This window comes from Falco rusticolus, chromosome 2 (assembly GCF_015220075.1).
Source record: "Falco rusticolus isolate bFalRus1 chromosome 2, bFalRus1.pri, whole genome shotgun sequence".
Classification (NCBI taxonomy): domain Eukaryota; kingdom Metazoa; phylum Chordata; class Aves; order Falconiformes; family Falconidae; genus Falco; species Falco rusticolus.
Window position 1 is genome coordinate 8,829,387 of NC_051188.1, and position 21,927 is coordinate 8,851,313.

At 37.4% G+C, this 21,927-nt stretch overlaps 1 protein-coding gene across 1 annotated transcript in view; it reads left to right on the plus strand.

The window, feature by feature from the left end:
• The window catches only part of TMEM135 (transmembrane protein 135), a 188,653-nt gene that overhangs the window by 31,539 nt on the left and 135,187 nt on the right, over positions 1-21,927 (plus strand). The window contains exon 4 of the mRNA XM_037376696.1: positions 8,875-8,908. Within this exon, the coding sequence (XP_037232593.1) occupies positions 8,875-8,908 (34 nt within the window). The remainder of the gene's footprint in view (positions 1-8,874; positions 8,909-21,927) is intronic.

The following is a 21,927-nucleotide window of genomic DNA, read 5'->3' on the forward strand; positions in this document are numbered from 1 at the left end:
GTAGTGGTCTTACATGAGATTTTCTTTTTTCTCTCCTTCTTCCTGTCCTTCTCGCTCCCAAAATATACTGAGTACGTGTCCAGTGACTGTTGCATGCCTACGCAACTCTGAAATTTGTGTCCTTTCTTGCTCTCCTTCCTAATTTTTATCAACAGTTCTGTTCGTTATGTTCTCTTTTTGTTATGAAGCAGTAGTGATTGCCAACAAAATATGTAGAAGCAATGACCTGCTGCTGCCAAGGATCCCCAAAGCAATTTTGCTCAAAAAGAGAGTATTTGCTTTTATGCCCTACGTGCGTACCTTCCAGACAGAAGAGCCAAGCAGCACATGTTGTATCCCAACTGAGAAGGTGCCCAGAAAAGAACTGAGTGTTTTCTTTTTGATTGACTAAGCTGATAAAAAAACAATTCTGTGTTACTATCGGCTGTCCAAGACTATTATTTGGGCCTTACTTAACACTAGATGGGCCTTCTGTACCAAGAATATGAATTCAGTAAGTCGCTGGAGATCCAGCATTTCTTCTTTTCCTGAGTTTTGATTAATTTGTTTTTCTTCTGTTACTATTAGTCAATCTTTTTCTGAAACTAATAAACTTTTTGGAATTTGATTTTTATCTCTTCATGGAATCAAGGATGTTAAATCACACTTTAATTGGGAGGTTTTTGTCCCCCCGTAGGTCAACCTTTGTTTTGACTCTGGGTCTTTAGACTCCATAGAGAAGCTGGGAGAGGAGGAAAAGGGAGGGAATGTTCAAAGAAAATCTGTATAAAATAGAGTATAATACAGTTAAAAAAATTAAACTATAGATGTTATCATGTATTGCACTAGCTGAAAACTCTAAGAATTATTGGTACTAATTTAACTGGAATGTATTACTCTTTTTGGCTTCTCTCCCTTTCCAGTTTTCTCATACCCTTTCTTTGGCATGTGTTCAAATCATAGAACTTGTTGAGTTTATTTTCTTTCCTTTTAAGAACAACAAATTCTGAGTATTTGCAAGAAACCATTTTATTTAACATGTAATGTGCTCAAAGCAAGTATTACTGATTTGCAGTTTTGAACAGCTTCAGTTTCCCCAATGTGTAAGGTGTCCATTTCCTACTTCAGACAACCTAAAATTCTGAAATAGAAAGTTCCTTTAAAAAAGACAGTGGGTTGTGGGTACTTAAACTGTGTATTTCTGACATGAAGTTATGTGCCTGAACATTGTCTTCATGTGAAAGATTTACTACTGGTGTTTACTAAGCTCAAAAAATAATAATTTTCTTTCTTGAAAACTTACTGCTTAGGTCTGTTTTCATAGTTTTTGGCATTATTTTGAAAGCTTATCTGTTCCTGCTGATTTTAAGTGAACTTTTGCACTAGGATTTCGCTGCTGGCCTCCAGCTGTCAGTAGGAAATTGGTGGGTGTGAGAGATTAACGATACCCTAAACATAATCTGTAGTACTTGTGTTATTACAGGGATGCAATCACAACTCCAGATCTATAGTTGGTTAGCTTGTGGTGTCAAGCTGCTGTAGAGCAGAAAAAAAACCCCTCTCTTCATTCTGACCTTTTTCTTTTCAGGGGAAACCTGTGATTTGTGTGTTTGATTTAATTCTGCAGGTTATAAAGTGGTGTGTTTTACAGTGTGTGTGGGGGAGGGAAGCTGGGGGGAGGAATTCTTCCTGTTTTTGCAGACCACAAATCCTGTCTGGGGAGCCATTGCAAACTATTATGTTAGCTTCTTAGTTTATGTTCAGAAATTAAAGCCAGAGTTAACTCTTTCTTTCTTTCTTTCTTTTTTTTAAAAGGACAAATGTTCTCAAAATTTACCATAACGTCAATGCAGCATAACTTAATGTGCCATTTACCTTTTTTCACATTCCACCCCATATATACCTTTGAATCCACTGATTTCCTTTGAAAGTAGTTTTATTTGTGATTTCTTAGTTTTGTAGAACATCCAAAAAAGGATCATTCATTGAAATAAGGTGATGACTGTCAGAATATGCAGCAGACTCAATGAATAGTGGTATTTGTATAAAATTCAAACTTGAATTTGTAGGAAACTTGGAAAATATGTATTTTTTTCATAAATTCAGTATGTTAAAGCCACATAGTTCAGATTTTGTCACATAGGTCACAAAAAATGGTCAGTGACTTGTTTCATTCTAGTATCTATTTATTCTTAGGTCAAGCTTGTTTGACAACATTAAGAACTTCTGGAAAATAGTAGGAACATGATGTTTTGGACTGGGGATGAAGTTAGTTTACATCAAAGCTAGCTAAAGCTATTCTTGTCTTAGCAGTGAGTTGGATATTTTTCTTTTGTGGGTTTTTTGCCCCCCAGCTGTTTAAATTCACTGTATATGTGGAGAAACATAACCTACCAGTGAGGGTGTTTAATCAGAGAACATGTTCTCTTTAATTACATGCATAAAGATTTTTAATATACTGCTTTATCCATCTTCAGGCTCCTTCTAGCCATCTCTACTACTAACTGCTGCTGCACGCTGGGTTACAAGAGCTGTAGCAGGGTATGGGGCCTGGGTGGTGTACTTGCCCCAGTGTGTACCTTGCCCTGTGGTGTGAATTTACTGGCTCCCTGTTACAGCTCACACCTAGGGCTATTCTCACTGAAAGACGTGCCTGTTTAGTCAATTTATGTGAATTTTGTACATAGTGGTATTCATCTTGCTGTAGTTATTTCCTGTTATTTCTGACTTGGTTGCTTATTTCCCCTTCAGTTTTGAGCAAGAAAAAAAAAAAGTGATCATAAAACCAAGAAGACTAGTAAAAAAAATGCAGATATAGTAGTTCAAATATGTTTAATTAATTGCAATGAAATTAGATTTCAGGGTGTCTGCTTGGAAGGGTTTGTGGTTTAGCTGAAACAAGACAACAGAGAAAACAATGCTTTAAACTGAGTATTGCCAAAAAAAGTTATTGATGAGAAAACCACAAGGAGTGGAATGCTGCCTATTGGAAATGGACAGAGCAAGGCAAAACATATGAAAGAAATACTCAAAAGAAGGAATGAATATTGAGAGAAATACCTTAAAAATGACAGGTACCTACCCTCCTTTCCATAGCTGTTTAGAGAAAGAGGAGGTGTTTACTTTCTGTTGGAAATTTTCTTCAAATGCTGCTAAGGTTGCAATAATTAATTTATGGTAAAATTGCCGTGAGCATAAGTATGTTCTAAAGTTTCATCCCACCTTCAGACAAGGTTATTTGGTGGGGTTTTTTTTGTGTGTGTGTTTCTCTTTTTTTTTTTTTTTGTTTTTGTTTTCTTTTGTTGGGTTTTTTTAGCTTAGCAACAACTCTGTATTTAAGAAAACCATAAATATATTGAAGGAAAACCGTAAATAGGGAGAGAGAACAGGCAGTGAGTTTCGTAGGAAAAAACATTTTGGTTGTATTCTAAAAATCAGTATTTTGTATGGTTTGCTATTATATGAAGCAAAAGCTTATGCTACTTGTGAAGGTAAGATTATTCTTCGAATTTTATAACATGTCCAGCTAAGCAAGAAAACATTCTTTAGGAAACTATTCCACAAACAGTATGTTGGCATGCAGGTTTGGACAGTTGTCATTACTTCTGTTGGCATGAATAGGATTTTTAACTCATGTAGCAGGAGTTGGACTTTGGCCTCAATCAAATAAGTTTTCCAGAATTTACAGCACTTGCGTGAAAATATAAATACCCTGCTTACAGGTAGATGCATTCAGAGTCTGAGAGTGACACTTAATGATTTCTTTCACTTTAAAATACTATTGCTTAAACAAAGAATAGGAAATCTTCAATCTGTTTTTTACTTTATTTTAATTTTAAATCCTTGAAGATGAGTTCTGAAAAATTGGGACAGTTCAGTAAAGAGCCATAAATATGATTAAAATCTTAGGGAATGTTGCAGAAAAACTGAAGGAACTCAGTTTTTGTTTAAGAAATGGTATGTGTGTGACTTGGTTGGACTTTGTAGCATTACAGTGGAGGTAAAGATGTAACTGGTTTTAGTGACAGGACAGATACTTGTCTAAAGTAGGGTATAAATTGTAAAGGTAAGTATCATTAAAATAACTTACCAGTGGTTGCAGTGATTTTGTTGGGAATACTTAAAAACAAATTTCTTCTTTTTAAAGAAGTGGTTAATCCAGTAAAGTTTGTGTTTTGTATTAGTTAGGAAGCCAGATTATTTATCACTGTAATCTCTTCTGATTTTATAACCTGTGGAAAAAAAATTGAAGTTGATTATTGATGATATTTTGAAGTTGCATTCCACCCTTTTTTTTCCTGTAGAATGATAAACTTGTTCATGTGAGCCTTGGGAAGGCAGCCGGTTGCAGCTTCCTGCTTTGAGCAGGGATTTGTCTGGTCAGCCTTGCAAACTTCTTGAGGACAGAGGTCTAACAGCCCCTCTGGGTCTGTGTTCCAATGCTTGGCTGTCTTGACGCAGAAAATGTTGTTTCCTCAGGTCAAGTCAAAATCTCTCCAGCCAGTTGATCAATGCCTGTTTTGTACCGGGGACCAAAACTGGGCTCAGTGCTCTGTGTGGTATAGTGAGTGCCAAGTGAAGGGGATTAATCATTTCCCTTGACCTCCTACCTACACTTCTGGTAATACAGCCCAGTACACTGCTAAGGCTTCCTTGCTATTTTTATCCTATAGCTTTTTGGTTTTTTTCACAGTTATTTTAGACTCTCCTCTGGGCAGCACGATCATAAAAATATGTGGTTCTCTGTTGAGGTTTATAGGCCATAGTTTAAGAGACATTGCTGCTAGAATTTGGTCTTACCAAGTTGTCTGAAAAGCAGATTTTTACCAAGTGAAACTTTTATTTGAGGAAGGTATAAATGAACAAGAGAATTATCTTCTGGAAGCTTGTGGTCTGTTGTTATTTAAACATTAAAAGTGGATTCCACGAGATTGGAATTATTCAGCCACGGATGATGTGACCTGTGCTGAATAACTGAACTCTGAGACATTGCCTGCTCAGTTCTCTAACAAGCATACAAGAAAACTCACTTACAATCATGTGTAAGTGTGAATTGGGGGAGAAAAACAAGGGAGAAACAGAATGGAAGGTATATTAAGCACTACTGCTCTTTGGTACTTGTATTAAAGGGTAATTAATAAAAGTGATTGTTTTCGTGCAATCCTCCTTTTCAGGTAAAAGATGCCAATCTTGTTAAGACATTTTCAGATCAGTTTTTCTTTGATTCTTTAGTTTCACACAACAGACTGGCTGGCCAGACCAGGACATGCCACCCCATCTCTTGTCCCACAGATGCAGCTCTCTTGGATGCTGACTTTTGTCCTTGCCCTAGTTCAGCCTTGCTCTGCTGCTCTTGAATTTTGCCCCTGGCTTGTGTTTTTCCTTCCTGAATTAAAGGTCGCATATGTAATTAGAAACAGAGCAGGATATGCAAGATGCTGTCAGTTGAAGAAGTGAGAGAGAGGCAGTGGGAAGCCAAAATGAAGATCTTGATGAGAGAGGCCTCTGGAAGAAAATGGCCTGAGACAGAGATGGTGGTGGAGGAGGGGCAGGTTTGTGTGCATCTGCTTGGGCTTTCCCATAGTGAACTTGCTGGACCATCACTGACGTAGCTACCCGCTGATGCTGGTGCTCCTGAGATTAATGTTCAACACTGGTTTGTGGACTTTGGGTGTGAAACGTTAGCTGTTCATTAGTATCTTTAAACCTCCCCGAAGCAGGTGGTTAGACATGGCTGACTAATTATTTTTGTTGTTTAATTCTTTCCTGCTCTTGTAATACCATTTCCCAATTATTTTCTTCTCTTATTTACCAGCTGCAGTTTTAATACAATCCTTGGGTTGTACCAGTGACCCTTTTGCTTGGCCTGCCTCCATCTTTCTGTCCTGTTTTCCATCAGCTGTCCTTGCTACAAAATAGTGCAACATTTGCTGAACTTCTACCCGCTTTTTAACAGTTGAGTGCAGGGTTGAGTTAGGCTTGCTGGATCACATTTGCCCAGGGCCAGGAAGAGTTGTGTCCCCCTGCCCTCCGAAACGTGGAACTATTTATTTTTAAAACAGTCACAGAATTAATTTGGAGGAAGAAAACTTTCTGCCTGGAGTTAGCCAGGGCCCTGTATAGCGGCAGATAGAGACGGTCTTGCCACAGGCACTTTCAGTCATCTAGCAACTTTCTGTGTTTTCAGCTCCGGAAGTTACTTCCTTGCACAGATTTGTTGTCTGTACATTTTCCCTCCTCCTGACCACCTACTTCTCACATCAGTCTTGCTGAAGCTGTGCTGCAGCTTCTGATTTCTTTCCTTCCTCTTCTCTAGCCCCTTTTCCTTTCTTTGTCTTTGTGGTCATCGGGTTGCATTTTACACTTAGCCAAAAGGGACCTCAATTGAAGCTAAAGCTTATTTAGATAAAATTCTTAGTTTTTTAGTACCTAATAAATAAATAAAATAAATTCCAGCGGGAGGCTGAAAGACCCTGCCTGCATGTCATCCCTGCCTGCGTGACATAAAGACTGCAGGAGAGCATCCAATTTAGTAGATTGTGTGCACATACAATAGTCATGCTGATTTGTGCACATTATATATAATAAAATTGTGAATACACAGGCTATCTCTTAAAGCTGCATCTGTCACTCGGTAGTTGGTGGTAGCTTCTTGCAGGTAAGTGTGTTGCTGCAGGATGTTATTGAGGTTCTGATATTTTCCAGAATACTCATAGTGTATCGAGTTACCAGGTTTACTCTCATGGGTAAATTTTGTTTGAATATTTACTGTAAACTTGTAATATTATCGTAGAGGTAAAAAAATAATAATTAAGAAACATGACATATCCATTTTTCCCTACAAGAACAAAGTAAATACAATTTCCAGTACACGGAACTATGTTGGCTGCCAGTTTGGTAATCAGGAGGGTCAGGGTACCAATATTTTACCACCTGAGCTAAGCAGCGGAAAGACTAGGTGATTGTTGCAGGCCAGCTTGAGAAGTGAATTGTCTATTGCATGAGTGAATTTTCACCCCTTTCTGGTCAGAAACATCATACAGTATTTTGATGCTTTATTACAAGTTGTAGGGGCTGCTTTACTTTTTTTTTTGTTGTTTACAGACATAATTCCCTGTATGTTGTCTTTTTGTTTCTTGTGTGCCTCATCCTAACCAGGTCTTTAGATTCAGGCTTTTCTTTTCTTAGATTTCCATGCTAGAGTCTTGTTTCTGGACAAGCACCGAGTGGAGAAGGAACAGATTCATAATTCTGCTTTAAAATAAACAAAAGCACAAAAATCCAAACCTAAACCAAACTGATTTTGCTAGTTAAAATTTTTAACTTAAGCCAAATTTCAATCTTTCCTGTGAGTAGAGAGGAACTTGTGGAACTCAAGATGGTGCATCATTGCTTCCTGCAAATTCAACGTGATGTGAAAACAGTAAAGCTTTTAAGTGGAATGGAATATAACCCTGTACCTTAGGTATCTGCAGTGAAAAACCTTGATCTGGATGTGTAACTTGGCAAAGTTATAAACACCTAAACTTGGGGGTCAGAAAATACTGAATAAACCTTTTTTCAGGTGATTGAAGCCTGGGAACTATGTGATAGGAATTTCTGCAATTGAAGTGATAGCAAGATATGTTCTGTTAACATACTTCTCTCTTAAGCACTCTACCAATGCTTGGAAACTGAAAACTGTCATGAGAAAATGGCACATACAAGCCTGGGGAGGGACCTTCTGTTTTATGTGGAGTACCAATATGAAAAAATCTTGAATGATGTAAAGACAAATAGGAGTTCAGGTTATGAACTCGGTTATAGAACCGAGAAACTTTAATGGTTGAATGTGTGCCTTCTGTGTTATGTTCAAGTTTTGTGTGTAACAGTGGTAGGGACAATAAGAAAAATCCCAAATACTACAAGGCTAACAGTGAACTCAAGACATTAAGAATGTCTTGATAAGTCCAATAAGAAACACTGAAGCTGAATTTTCCAACTTTTGGCCTAAGGTAGTCTTTGGTAGTCTCTAAGGTAGTCTTTGAAGAAGAGGAGGAATGAATGAAGGCAAAGTGGTAAGGTTTCTCAAGGCTGATGGTGACTTGTGAATGATGTACAGAAAATAACTTTTTTTTTCAGCTGGAGCACAGTGACATCTAATACAGTCTGTTATTGGAGCAGCTCACATCTGCATAGTCAAGGGTTCAGTTTCAGTCTTGTGCTGCAGTAGCATCAGCAAAAGTGTGGAAGCATGAGCTCAAGTTTATACTTTTACTGTCTAAATAGCAGTGTGAGCTATGGGCTGAGATAGGGACAGGTCCGAACATAGAAGGGGAAAAAGAAATTAGATAAAGGTTAGAAGAGAAGGTGGTGGCTGCTGTGCTAGGACAGTGTTGGCATTGAAAAGGGAGGGCATACTGCCCTGAGCCAAGATTTCTACATCAGCAGTCTCAGTAGAAAACACTTTTCATGACAATGTAAGCAGAAGGGCTAAGACGCCTTGAGTTACATAGCACTGGTCACAAAACAGAAGTTTACACGCGAGTGTTTTCCTGTAAATTCACAGTTTAACTTAGGTTTTGGCCACAGTTTGTATACTTAGGTTACTAGCTTGTGTGTAGGCTTTTATCTTGTGATAAGTGCTGTGTAACTCAAGGTGCCTTGCCCCTTCATGACAGCTTCAGGACTCGTGCAGTTGCTATATATAGCTTCGTTCATGTAATTCCTCACCGCTTTGGATACTGTGCTATCAAGGTGCTATTTTTGGTTTCATACTTAGTTTTCTATAGGGTGGTAATGGTTCATCCTCTGTCAATAATAAATAATAAAATATTCATAATGCTTAAAGTGATTTTCTTCAGTGTGCAACAAAATGTTTAATTCATTCACTAATTTTATCATTTCTGTTTGTAGGAGAGGTCTCCTCACAATTTACATGGCCAATCAAGTAAGTAGTCCTTTATTTCAAGAATATGTAAGATCCATTGTAAATGTGTCTTGTTCAAATGTGTCATGTTTAAAATTGATGCTGAGATTCATTGCCTTTTTAATAGTTCCAGGATTTTTCTTTCTGTAAGGATTATGTGTTATTAGATAACTAAAATTATCTTAAGAGCAAATTGTGACTACAGATCTTTTAGGTAGCTGTAAAGCAGAGGCTGAAACGTAGTTCATTGTACTATGCTCAGAATTTTTGTATCATAATCCCAAGACGATGGGTAATTTTGTATGTCTCCTCCATGGTGGAGTGGCATCTGGTACTTTTAATTGTTGTTATTTTGCAGATAATTAATTCAACACCATATACTTCAGTTTCGCAATCAATTCTTTTTCAAACTGCTATCAGCTATTGTGTGTACAAACATTTTTACCGCAAGTTTCTATCAATTACAATTGTGTCATGTTCCTCACGATCTCATTGAAATAAATAAAAGTAGTAAATTTATCTAAATGACGCTTTGTTCATTAACTTTATCTAAATATATAATACTTCTGTAACCTGATCATAGTCCTTTAGGAGTGATTTTATTGTGCCAAAAGGATTATCTAAAGTTTCTTGTGTAGTTTGAGTTGCATGAAGAGTCACAGAAACTACAAAACCATGAAAAAGAAAAAGCTGAAGAGCTGTGTTCTAGACTGCGATGATTTGCTGGAGCCTCAGTAGAATTGTGCGAGAGTAGAACTCTTTGATGGTGATGAAAAGATTAATGACTAAAAGTGATGAGACAAAGGCCATGTATTGTAGTACAGATTAGGATCATAAAATTGATACTTACTCTTCCAGCCTTGTAAAGTCATTGCTGATGACTGATGTCATTCTGAAGAATCAGGGGCAGGGTGTGTGTGTGTGTGTGTGAGCTTTTGGAAGGAGGTGACATCATATGTTTGCTAGGAGGTAAATATCCTGGAAACTCTATATGCGTTTGCCGAACCCCTTACAGAGTCCTCTCTCAAATTCTAGCATTTAACAAATTCTTTTAGGCAGAAATTGTTTCTCGGGTTAGACAGACTCATGAGTGGAGCTTACAGGCTTCAGAAGAGAAGATACTAATTTTTGCCATTAACTTTATTATTGTCAAGTACCATTTTAACTTTTATAGGTGCTTGACTTGGATGGCTCATACCCTGTTGTTTAGTATTCCTTTTCTCTGTAAAGTTTTTTTACCTAATTTGAAAAGATGGGAAATCCTTTTCCTGAGATTTAATTAATTAGATGTTTAGACTCCCAGTAGCACATGGAAACAAGGTTTGATTCCTGCAAAGAAATCTAAACCTTGGAAGGTTTAAAGTTTTCCTTGAATTCAGAAGAGCAACTGTGTAGAAACTTGTTCAGGAAATGTAGGTTGTAAAGGTGACGGTAAGTAGTTGGACATGCCATCCATCATTTCTTTGGGATGGACTTTTCAAGAGAAGGTGAAATAGATGTGCTTAAATAGCAGCACCTCTGAGTATCCCAATTCTGAGAAAGCTATTATCGCATTCACTGCTCTTAATCTGCAACGCCACACAGTTCACATGACATTGGACGGTGTTATACAGGAAAAGTCAACCGATGCAGTTACATTTTATGGATGCCATTGGATGCAATGGACATTCTCTCCAGTATAATGGTTTATTTTAGTCACAAGTCTTTGGTTGAACTCAGGACTACTGGGATTTGCTTTGTAAACTGCCCTTCACCATGGCATACTTGCCTTGCTAACAAGTTATGTAATCACGGTAAACGTTACCTTATTTTTACTGTTTGTCTTTGGTTTGGAACTTTATATGCTGTGATAAGATTAATCTATAAATTTCCTAAGCCTTTAAAACATTTATTTCTGTCATCTTTAGATTGCAGTGTGCCCTATTCTGAAAGCTGGCAAATTTTAATTGGTAGTGATGGCAGCTAGATTGTGAAATTACACTGCATTTCTTGCATTCTGTAAAAGTAGTGTCAGGAACTATTAAAGTATTAATTGAACTAAATGTATTCCTTAGTCCTTTTTGTTTCACGTTTTGCTAAACTGTTTTGCAGCCTGAGCAATAATAAATCATTGAGGCTTTTTGTGTGATTCTTCATGTGTGCCTTTGCCCAATTAGACAGACAGGAGGTAACTGTAATTAAGTTTATTGGTTTTTATAAGCAATTATTATGAATGTTGCTGCAATTATTTTTTATAGCCATATTAGGGCTTTTAAATTAGAAAATTTTATTTCTGTTGTCCTGTTGGTAGTGTGTGACAATTTGTCCTCAGAGATGAATTTACGTAGTGAAAAGGGGAAAGGTATGTTAAAAGTTTTTATGCGTGGCTGCTGTTTCTCAGTTCAGTGAGTGAAATGCATTAGAACATGAAAGGCAATGGGTGTAAGGGCTCTTGTTCTAAAGGTGACATTTTTATTGATTTTTAATCTGGAGCTACTAGAAACATGTGAATAATTGTCCTGGCTAATTTTAACTAAGTCGGTGATTATAGCTTTATGTGAACCTGAACTCCCCAGTTGCATTTCCTTGTTGCTTACACAATAAAATGGCAGATTAAAAATAATGTCATTTTTGTGCTCTGTGGAAAAATCAAATAAAAATGCTTTCTTAGATTAGCTTACTGCTACGTTGAAGCTAAACAACAATGTACTTCAGGGCTTGGATTTTCTTTTGATTTGTTGGGTTTTTTTAAGAACTAGGAATAAGTATAGGTTTGAAGGATCTGTGGTTTTAATTTTGATATGCAGAGTCTAAAATCAACTTCTGAGCTTCTCGCTAGAAGTCAGAGATTGTAGAAGTAAACTAATATGCCTGAGCCCTAACATTGTTCAACATGTAGGTTTGGAAATTTTTAATTAGTTACAATCTGAGACCTGATGTTTCTGTAATACCCTGGAACAGAGTAGCAGTAGTCAGTGCTGTAGACCACACAGAAGCACAAAGCCTTTCAAGTTCTATTTTGGGTTGCACATGTTAAAGTCAAGAAATTTCTAGGATTTTAAGAGATGCATTGGTAGTGAACATAAAAGGTGATCCTTCATGGATAATTTGAGATCAAAAGGAACCCCAGGATTCCAACAAAAGGTGGAAAGTGAAATGTAATCCTTCTAGTTATTTTTATCTGGAAAAGTAGATGATACTAATGACTGTCTGTGAGTAAGACCTATGGCTCTTATGTTTCAAAACAGTTAAAGCATACTTCATTGTGGACAGCTCAACAGTTGTTGCTTTTAAGCTGAAGAAACCAGGTCTTTGTGTTAGAGTTTTTTGTGTTGAAAACAAAACAAAGGCTGGCTTCAATATGTAAGATAGGAAGAGACTAATCTAGACTAGGGCCAATTTGATATAAAACTTTTGAGAAACAAAAATCTAGGAATATTGATATGTTGTCACCAAAGAGGCAGTTAACCATGCATATGCTGAACTACAAAATGATTTTGTTCTCCTTCTTCAGAAAAAGGTGCAAGTTTCTTCACATGCTATGTTTCAAATTCGAAGTGTGCATCACTCTGTCAAAGGCTTTCTTTGTTTTGTACTGTGACATCTAAAGTACGGTGTTGTACTTGTTAATATGAAATCAAAAATAAGTTGCTCTTGAGGGTCACAGATCAAACGGTGTGAAGTTCAAGCATAAGATGAGGCTGCCGGATGCAAAAGGCAGAGTGATGCTATTGAGGACTGCTTCTTGAGTGTGATGGGAGGAAAAGGTGTAGGAATCTGGCCTGGCCAAAGAGTGAGCATTAGGGAGTGGACAGGTATCAATTTGAAAAATAAAACAAGAAAGGTAGGAGCAAAAGGAGGCAGAGAAGCTCAATTGAAAGATGAGAAATGAGAATTTGGTGTGGCAAGAGACATGAAGGGACTGGAGCTGGGCTGATGTCATGGGAATTGTTTTGTGGGAGTGTTACAGATTTTAAAAGTGGAAGAAAGATGTGAAAAAGTAGATCTATTCTAGTTAAAACAGTGAGATGATGCAGAAGATGATGGGCTTGCAGGGAAAAGAAAGGATGAATTTTGTTGCAGTTAATATGAAGAGAGATTTAGCAAGAGCTCAGTAAGAGAGTCAGAGTTGTTGAAGTTCTGGATATGGGAGTTGGAGAAATTGTTGTCAGCAACTGCATGTGGATAAAGTTTACACGGAAATAGGAAGATCCCATGTTTTATTTATCACTGTGCTGATGTTAAGTCATCAGTTCATCTGCCATTTATGAAGCATTGTACAGAGGTCCTCATGTACAGGGTAGGAGATACTGTTCTAAAGAAATACACAGCCATGCTTGTCATCAGTTCTATGAGAACAAAGTATGGCAGGAAGGGTGCATCTTCCCAGGTTATCATATGTTAAAGATCGGTGATAATGAGGAGAAATGCTGAGAGGAGAGTCAAGAGTGTAAGAGGAGTGCTGTAAGGGAAGACCTTCCAAATTCTGTGTATTCCAACTTGTGATGTTTTTTGGAAAACCTCAGAGATCTGCTGTGACCATGTTCACTTTAACAGCCTGCTGATGAAGCTGAGAGCCTCCTTACTACTTTGCTATTCCTTTCAGATGTACTAACTCCTTCCCTTCCCTATGTCTGCTATTTCAGAAATACTTTTTTCATTTGTATTTCAAGTCCAATTAAGAAGTAAAGCTACCAAGAAATACTGTTCACATTAAACAAATATTGAACCGAAAAAGCTGATCAAAGGCATTCCGGTGGGTGATGCTCTGCTTCTGTATATGATAGAGAACAAGTAATACAGCTGAGCACAAAGTTTCTTACCGTTATGAAGTAGTCCAAGCAGTTTTACAGTTGAATTATTTTTCAGTTGCATAAATAGACTAAATCTGGGTTCATTTTAGCTGTATCTGTGTTTATTCGAACCAGTCATGTGAAGGCCACATGTAAATTTTGCTCTTACAGCTTGAAATATTTGGTCTGGGAGCATGCAAAAATGCTGAAGTGCAGACTTTAAAAGAAATCCCTTAGGATCTAATGGAGAAATGAGTATCTAGTGCTTCTCAGTCAGCTTTAACTCCAGATATTTGTATGTTTTTTTGTTTTTTTGGTTTTTTTTACAGGATGGAAGTCATAGTGATTCCAAATATCACTAAATCTTCATGCTTTGCAGTATTTAAAAAAAAAATCAAAGCCATTAGCCTAAGGTAAGATATGTGGCACAGCAAAGCGTATACCAAACTTGACAGAGATACGGCACAATATAAAACACGGTTCAAATGTTTGAGACCAAGGGCCTTCCAGTATCACTTTCCATATACACTAAATTTGTTGTTATTGTTCCATGCTTTGTAGGGGTGATGCGTGGAGGGATGAAAGGAGGAGTGAGACTTGCTATGGCAAGAGAAAATACACTTCTGAGCTGTGCTTTTGCTGACCCTGTAGTTTTGAAGTTTTTGCTAATGGCAAACTGGTAATGTAAAGAAAGGTACTTGTGCTCTGGAAGTGATCTGATGCTGAGTATTCATGAGTGGTATTTCTCACCAGCTTATCAAATGCTTTCTATACAAAATTGCCAACATGTCCGAGTTTTTATGGATGTTTCAGGAAATACCTTGTGCCAGTTGCGTTAAATGACGGAGGATACTATGAATGATGCAGGTTGAAGGGTTTTGGGTTTTTTTGAGTAATATACTGTTGACTGTGAAATAATATTTGTCAATTACATAACTTGTAACTGAGAAACTTATCACCTAGTGCTGTTACATGCTATGAAAAACTGTGTACCAATTCAGAAATATCCTTTAAAATAAAAAAAATGTTCAGGATTATCACCTCATTGATAATTCTGTGGTAAAATAGGTATTTAATGTGCCATTTGTTTTGGAAAACCATTATATTTTGTTACATGGTTTGTTTATGGTAACAGAAAAAGCTGCTTTCTGTTTAAATTTACTAAACTCATTTTATAAACAAGGCACTGACTAGCTCCTTTTCTTCTCCTTTGGGTACAGTTGCATTTTAGTCAAAAGATAAGGGCAATCCAGAATGAAGAAGGGTGGATGGATTTACTTTTACCCAATACAGATTTTAATGTTTTTAGAAGTGCTGGGTACTAGTAAAATGGCTTTGAGCACTCCTCCCTTTTCTTTTTAGATAATTACAATTTTGTTGTGTGCTTTCATGTAATTCTTAGTATTAACATTATACAAGGACTGCCAGGACGGGGGAGCTTAGGTATTCTTTTAGCATATTAGCTGAGATTGGAATACCTGGAATTATTTTTAGTTTCCTAACATTTCAGAAGTAATTTCCATAACTGAAAGTGCATCAAGTAAATGATTGAGTCACTTGTCTTCCAGGATGCTAGCTGTCCTGCCACCATCTCTTGCTTTGTCACTGTTACCTGCACCCTTCTTCTTGGGTGACAGTGGCTTTGGTTGTAGAAGCAGCTGGTGGGGACCGTGTATATTTATTCTCTAATGGTGTCCAAGGTAGATTCTCCTTTCATTCCTTGTGTTGCCACCTTTTGAGCTGACAGTGTGTCAGTTGAATAAAACCATTGCTTAGTTCCTTCTTGCAGGTAAAAAATGTTAGAATAGTAAGTCTTATTTTCTTGGTTTTGTAAGTTATTTAGAACAGCACAAGGATATTAGGTTTATAATGGTTATTAGGAAAAATTTATTCACCGAAAGGGTGATCAAGCATTGGAACAGGCTGCCCAGGGAAGCGGTTGATTCCCCATCCCAGGAGGTATTTAAAACTTACAGATGTGGCGCTTGGGGACATGGCTTAGTGGCAGACTTTGCAGTGTTAGGTCAGCAGTTGGACTTGATGATCTTAAAGGTCTTTACCAACCTGGATGATTCTATGATACTCTATTTCTGACCTCCTGGTTGACTCAGAGGAAAAGAAAAATCCCATTTGAAAGCTCATGGGGAAGCTCTTGGGCTTTTCTTTTAGAAAACCACACTGAGCTGGAACTCGGGATGGTAAAGTAATTCCTGCCTTGTGGAGCACAAAGCTTCATGTGGGGATGGTGTTCTGAAGTGATACACCGATCCCCTAGGGAAGCATCTGTCATCACTGCCTGGGTAAGGGAACAGCAAAAAGGACAGAATTTAGTACCGTCAAGAAAGAAGTCTCAAGTACTCAAAGCAAAATTTCTGCTGTCTCATGGACAAACTGCCTTAGGTGATTAATTAATGTAGGTAGAAAGGGGTTTCCAGAGGTCATATGACTTGTCGTTGGCTGTAGTTGATAATTTTTGAACTTCTGTCATAAGCTAATCCTTTAATTTTAGTGCTCGCATGAAACAAATCTTCTCTGATACCAATTTAGACATCCATATCAACTCAGTAGTGTTTTCCATGAGGCTCCAGTCCTAGGATGACACATCTCAAGTTTGAAGCTTAGCTGAGAATCCTGAATCCCTGCTTCTAATAGTGGCATTTCTGCTACTATTGTGGCCCGCATTGTAACCTGGGATTTTGTGAAGAGTTGATTGCTTCTTTTTCTGTCAGGTCACTTGACGTTCCTTGAGAAGTCCTGCCTTCTGTTGCAGAACAGTATTTTTCTGCTGTTTTGTCATCTGGATTGTGGAGGGCCCCTTCTGTAGCTTCTGCTTCTTCGCTGCCTGGGTCTCAGTGGAAAACTGAAGTAGAAAACAAGTATCTCACACGTTTTCCATTTCATAGAAGACGTATGTAGATGGAGCTCATCTGACATTTGTTCGATGGCCTTCACATCATTTAATCCGTCTTATGGTTTAAAGCCAGGCAGAGCCAGCCCCTCGTTCACAGAATGACACTTCGGGTATATGACTGGTGTCACAGCATGGACAGTCAGGCATCACAAATGCACTTTGTCAGAATGATGAAGGACTTAAATATAGTCTGGCTTATGAAACACAGGAAAAAGGACCATGATTGATGGATTTTTATCCCTTGAATTTTAAAAAGCAAATCTCAAAGAATAAAGCTAGTCATGTGTTAGTTTAGATTTGGAAGACACTGTGCTTGAGTGAGAAAATGTGGTTTGTTTTTTTAATATAGTTTTAATAGGCAATCTTTAATAAAATGGTAATGGAATACAACATTTTCAGGTATTAGTGGCACTTAGATATTATTTTGCAAATTAAAGCCTGAAAATATGAATTTGTCTTTTAGAAACATCTCAAAGGAAGGAAAAAATCATAATGAAACAAGAAGGCTTACAAAGATCTGCATAACTAGAATATACTCTTTACTCATTCTGGTCTCTTTTTCTTTTGGTTTGCACTCTGGCAGGCAGAATAATAACTGAGAACTTTTATTAATTCTAAGCTGTTCTAATGGTTCTAATTAGCTGTAATACCTAGGTATGTATATGTATGTGTTTGCAGAAATAATGAAAAAAATCCAGTTTAGAAATAATGAAAAGTAACTAAACCCACTTTTGAATAAGAGTGTGGAAAAGAAAGCTCTTTTTCTCTTTGCAAAAGACTTGTAAATGTTCTTAACCTTGTCATACTTGTGCTTTTGTCTCATTTTCTCTGCATCCCCAGGGTACAGAACAGTTCAAGAAGAAATGCAGTTAATACCATGAACTGGTTGTGTACTGGAGTGGTTAAGGAAAGGAATGCGGTAGTAGCAAAAATGGTTTTTACTAAGATGTTAATAAAGTTAACATAGACTACTGAAAAGCAGTAAATTTTGCTGAGTAGTTTGGAGGAATATGGAAGTTATTTAAAAGAAATGAGTGCATTTTAATGCCTGAAAGTAATGTTCAGATCTATTCCACAGATACCTAAGTAAAAGAAAAATTTTACCGTTTCACGGAATCATTGAGTTTATTGTGGTGACTGTACAGGGAAGTGTATTGTATGATTAACATTTCCAAACTCCTTGCTTAGAAATTAAATGCAGATGTTTTCAAATAATCAAAGACTTGGATGTGTTTTATTCTAGTTGACAAATGCTCAAGACACTTTCCAAAAATTTTATTTTGGAATTCAGAATTAGATTCCATAAATGGGTAAGCTATATACTTTATACATATCATGTTCTGTGGGATAGGCAGTTTGGCAACTGAAACAGGCAATATTGAAATAAATTGCTGCTTTTAAATATGAACATTACATAAAACTCGTACGAGGAGGGAAAGAAGCTGAAGTCTTAACTTTCTTTTGAATAGTGTGTAATGTAGACTAATTTGATTAACAGACTACATAATCAAATTGTAGATAATTCATGGCACTGTGTGATGACTGTAAAAGGTTGAAACTTAAGGTCATTGTCACTGCCCCCACCCTAAGTAGGTTTTAAAGGTAGGTTTTAAAATTAGGAGTCATGTGAACTTAAACATTGCTGATGTCTTCACTTTTAAGTAATACAGTAATAAAGTTAGATCCTGGCAGCTGGCGTTCTTGTGGATTGACATGGCTAATTGTCTTTGGCATCTTAGCCTCAGGAAACCTCATCCATCACTTCAGAGCAGAACATTTGGCAAGAGTCAGAGAAAACACTTAATACTTTGTCTCTTGCTTTCTATAGAAAGCTGCTTTGCATTTTTGAACTTTCCAGTGCATTGGATTAGAAGCTCGATGTAATACTTACCTTTATGCTCCTTTAACATGATCTTTTATAGTGAATAACTACCCATTTGACTTTCTAGAATTAGAAAAAGTGTCAATATTGCAAATCAGTTTTAAGGCTTACCTTTCACCTAAGGCTTGTAGTTTATGCAGAATTTTATATCAGAAATATACTAAGTGCTGAAGAAAGCTATTTGACTCTTAGAGTTAATTCTTTGATAGTAATTAGGATGAAAGTAAAGTTTAACCTCAGGTTCTAAAGAGCTTGCAGACACCCATCTCTAGTGCATATAGCATTTCTGATGGTGAGAATTGCTGTGGGCAGTGATTTGATAGATCAAAAAGATGGGTCAAGAGAGAATTCAAAGCTTCCCAGCAGGTTAAATCCCCATAGTGCTTTAAGAAAGTTGAGTGTTTTCCTGGTGGGAGGAAGGCATTTCAGAGGTCTTCTGGGGGAAGCTTGGGAGAGTGAGTCTCCTGCCCTTTGTACTTCATGACAATCTTAAGCAGTCTTTTTGCCTTCTCTCAGACCTTTACGTTATCAGGCAGTCATATTTTCATCCTCAAACCATCAAGAAGTGCAGGTATTATCCTCCCTTCTCAGCAGCAGTCCATGTTACCTGGCAGTTTGTTGCCCTCTCATGTGTTTGAGTTTGTGAGGTTTGGAAAGAAGGGGAAGCGGTTCTGTGTTGGGAGAAGTGGTGGGAAAATGCAATCCAAGGGCTGAAGAAGTTGAGGTGGGACCTTAAGCAAAAGTAGTGCTTTCTCCTTCTGTATGTGATAATACATGTGTGTAGAATTGGTAACTTTTTTTGAAGGGAGGGATTTTTTCAGCTTCCAGCAATATTTGCAGCTGTTTGCCGCTTTACCTCTGCTTCAGGACAATGCTCAGGGTCCAGGTGCTGCTGGCAGGAGGGGAATGCCCCAGGTGTACGGTGAAGCGGGTAAAATGCTGCTGCAGGCTCATCACTCCTTCCCTCATCCCAAACCCTGACGTCCTCCACTGAAGCTTGGAAATCAGAGTGGATGTCCCACTGCTCGTGGGAGTGGTGCCTAACAAGACCGGGTTTGAGGCAGTGGGCTATGAATGTATCTGCTTTATAAAATGGTGAGCAGAGGTGTAAAAAGGGAAGGAAAGGTCATCTTGAGCTGGGTCCTCTGCAGACTCTTGGAGTTTTGGGGAACATCTGTAATGACCTATTGTCAGATACCAGATGTACCAGGAACACAAAAAAATTAATCTGCTTGCTGTTGTTGGAGCACAAAGGGAAACGGGCAAAGGCATTTGTGCGTAGTCCGAGAGACAGAGGTTGGTAGATCAGCAGAACTGCTGAGTGCATTGGCTAAAAGCTGTAAATATCCACTTTAACTATGTCTCTCTACTGCCTTTTAACAAAACTGGGAAATTTGAATGTATAAAATTTTGGAGTCTTTATTTTTTGAGGCTTTGGCAGTGCTACTTAAAGTCTTCCAGTTACTCTTTTGATGATAGTTGTTGTCAAGCTGTTTCTTTACGGTTTCTGGGATCAATAAAGTATTGTAAAACCTGGTGTTGGAATACTGATTTCATTTTATGGAAGAAGGCAGCTTCAATTATGTGTTCAAAGTGTGCAGAATGGAATCATTTCTAAGAAGAATGCAGTTTACAAAGTGTAAATTCAACCTGCTGATTTGTGACTTTTTAATTTTTTTTTTTTCTTTTTGCATGTTGTTAATTTTACCATAGAACTGGCTGGTGGAATGAGTATGCATTGCTTCTAATTATATGTTGCATTTAATTATTACTTTCTGTGCTCCAAATGTTTAAGTTAAATCCTTCATGCTTTTAATAACCTATATCCACTCATACTATGTTAGTGCCAGTTATAGTCTGATATTGTTCCTGACATCATTTATAGGATAATGATAATTAAACAGAGCAGCAGTTTCAGCCAAGAAGTCATTTTGTTCCTTTTTAAACTCTAAGCTGTCAAAATAAAAGTCAGTTGTATGTTTGTGATGCTAAAATACTAGTTCCACAGTAAAGTTCTGGAGCAAAACCTGTTTGGTCTAAAAATTATAAACAGCTTTTTCAGAACAAAAGTGAGTTTTTTGGAAAATACTACAGCTAGCTTCTCCTTTTTCACAGTTTCTGTGATGCAAAACAAAAACTATGCCTTTGCACATACAGTCTGAAATAATAATTGGTTTTATATTTTCACTTCTACATTTTGGAGAAGTATTTCCTGTGTTAAAAAGTATTTTTCGTGGCTATGTATAAACATTATTTCACAAGTCTTATTGTAAACAAATATCTTTTCTTGTGTTTATAATCAGATAAAATGGATGTGCTGTTGTACAGCTGTAACCTTGTATAACTGGCAAATGTTAACACGTGGCTGTTTTAAGTTCTTTACTGATGCTGGTACAGGATACGTAGATTTTTAAACAGTGGTGAGACTTAAGTTTTTTAATTGTGTAAACCGTCACTGGTTTGGCATTCAGGGGGAGGTGGTTCATTTGAAATCTTGTCTCTGTGATATGCTCCTTATGGCTTTAATAAGGTTAGAAAAGTGGAGGAGGACAACTTTTAGCACAGCTTGTAAATGTCAGTCTGGATGGAAGACAGGTCAGCTTGAAAACAATATTGGTGTTGGAAAAGTGAAAGGAAAAAAAAAGTCCTTTCTTGAACCTGAGCTCTAACGAGGGAACATTGTTTAAGAAAATGTAGAATTATGATCATTTTTCGTAAAGCAGAGGGAAGTAATTTTGAAGTATCAAACTACATTTAGTAAATGTGGGGAAAGTTGAAGACAGAATAAGATTTATTTTAGCTGCATCTAAAGCTGACTGGTTTTCCTAAGGCAGTTTTTAATGGTGATTTGAGCCCTGTCCACATGTGAAACTTTCCAATTAGTGTCCTGTCTTTGCCTTCAGAAGACAAACTGCCTTTAACAGCACTTCTACAGGAAAAATCTAGAGGCGAGTATGACAGTAGGATCTTTTCAGATCTTCCCTATATTCTCTACCCTTTCTACACAACAGAGCAATGTTTAGCAAATCAGACACTATGGAAATTTCAGTAGCGCATCAGTTATTGTGTCTTACTACAGTAGTCTGTTAAATAGGATTATTTTGGAGGAGCTGCATAGTTTGAGGTTGATCTCATACGGTCACTTCCATGCAAATCTTTAATGCTTTTGTAATGTGAGTGGCGATTCTTTGAGGAGTGTCTTTATAGTTTGGTAATCTTTGTCTGCTCGGCAGCAGTGGAGTGCTTCAATAGCTGCTGCTCTCCTCAGGTCTTGAGGATTGCAGGAGATTTTTGCAGACTTTGTTACAATAAGTCTGGAAATGGAAATTCCGTGTTTGGTATTTCTAGGAAGAAGAATGATCTGAAGCGGGGCTGAATGCTGTCTATTTAAAAACATATGTTTCTTGACTTTAATACCTGGTTTATGTTGACACAACATATTTTGTCAATGAACCGGCACATATGCAATGTTTCT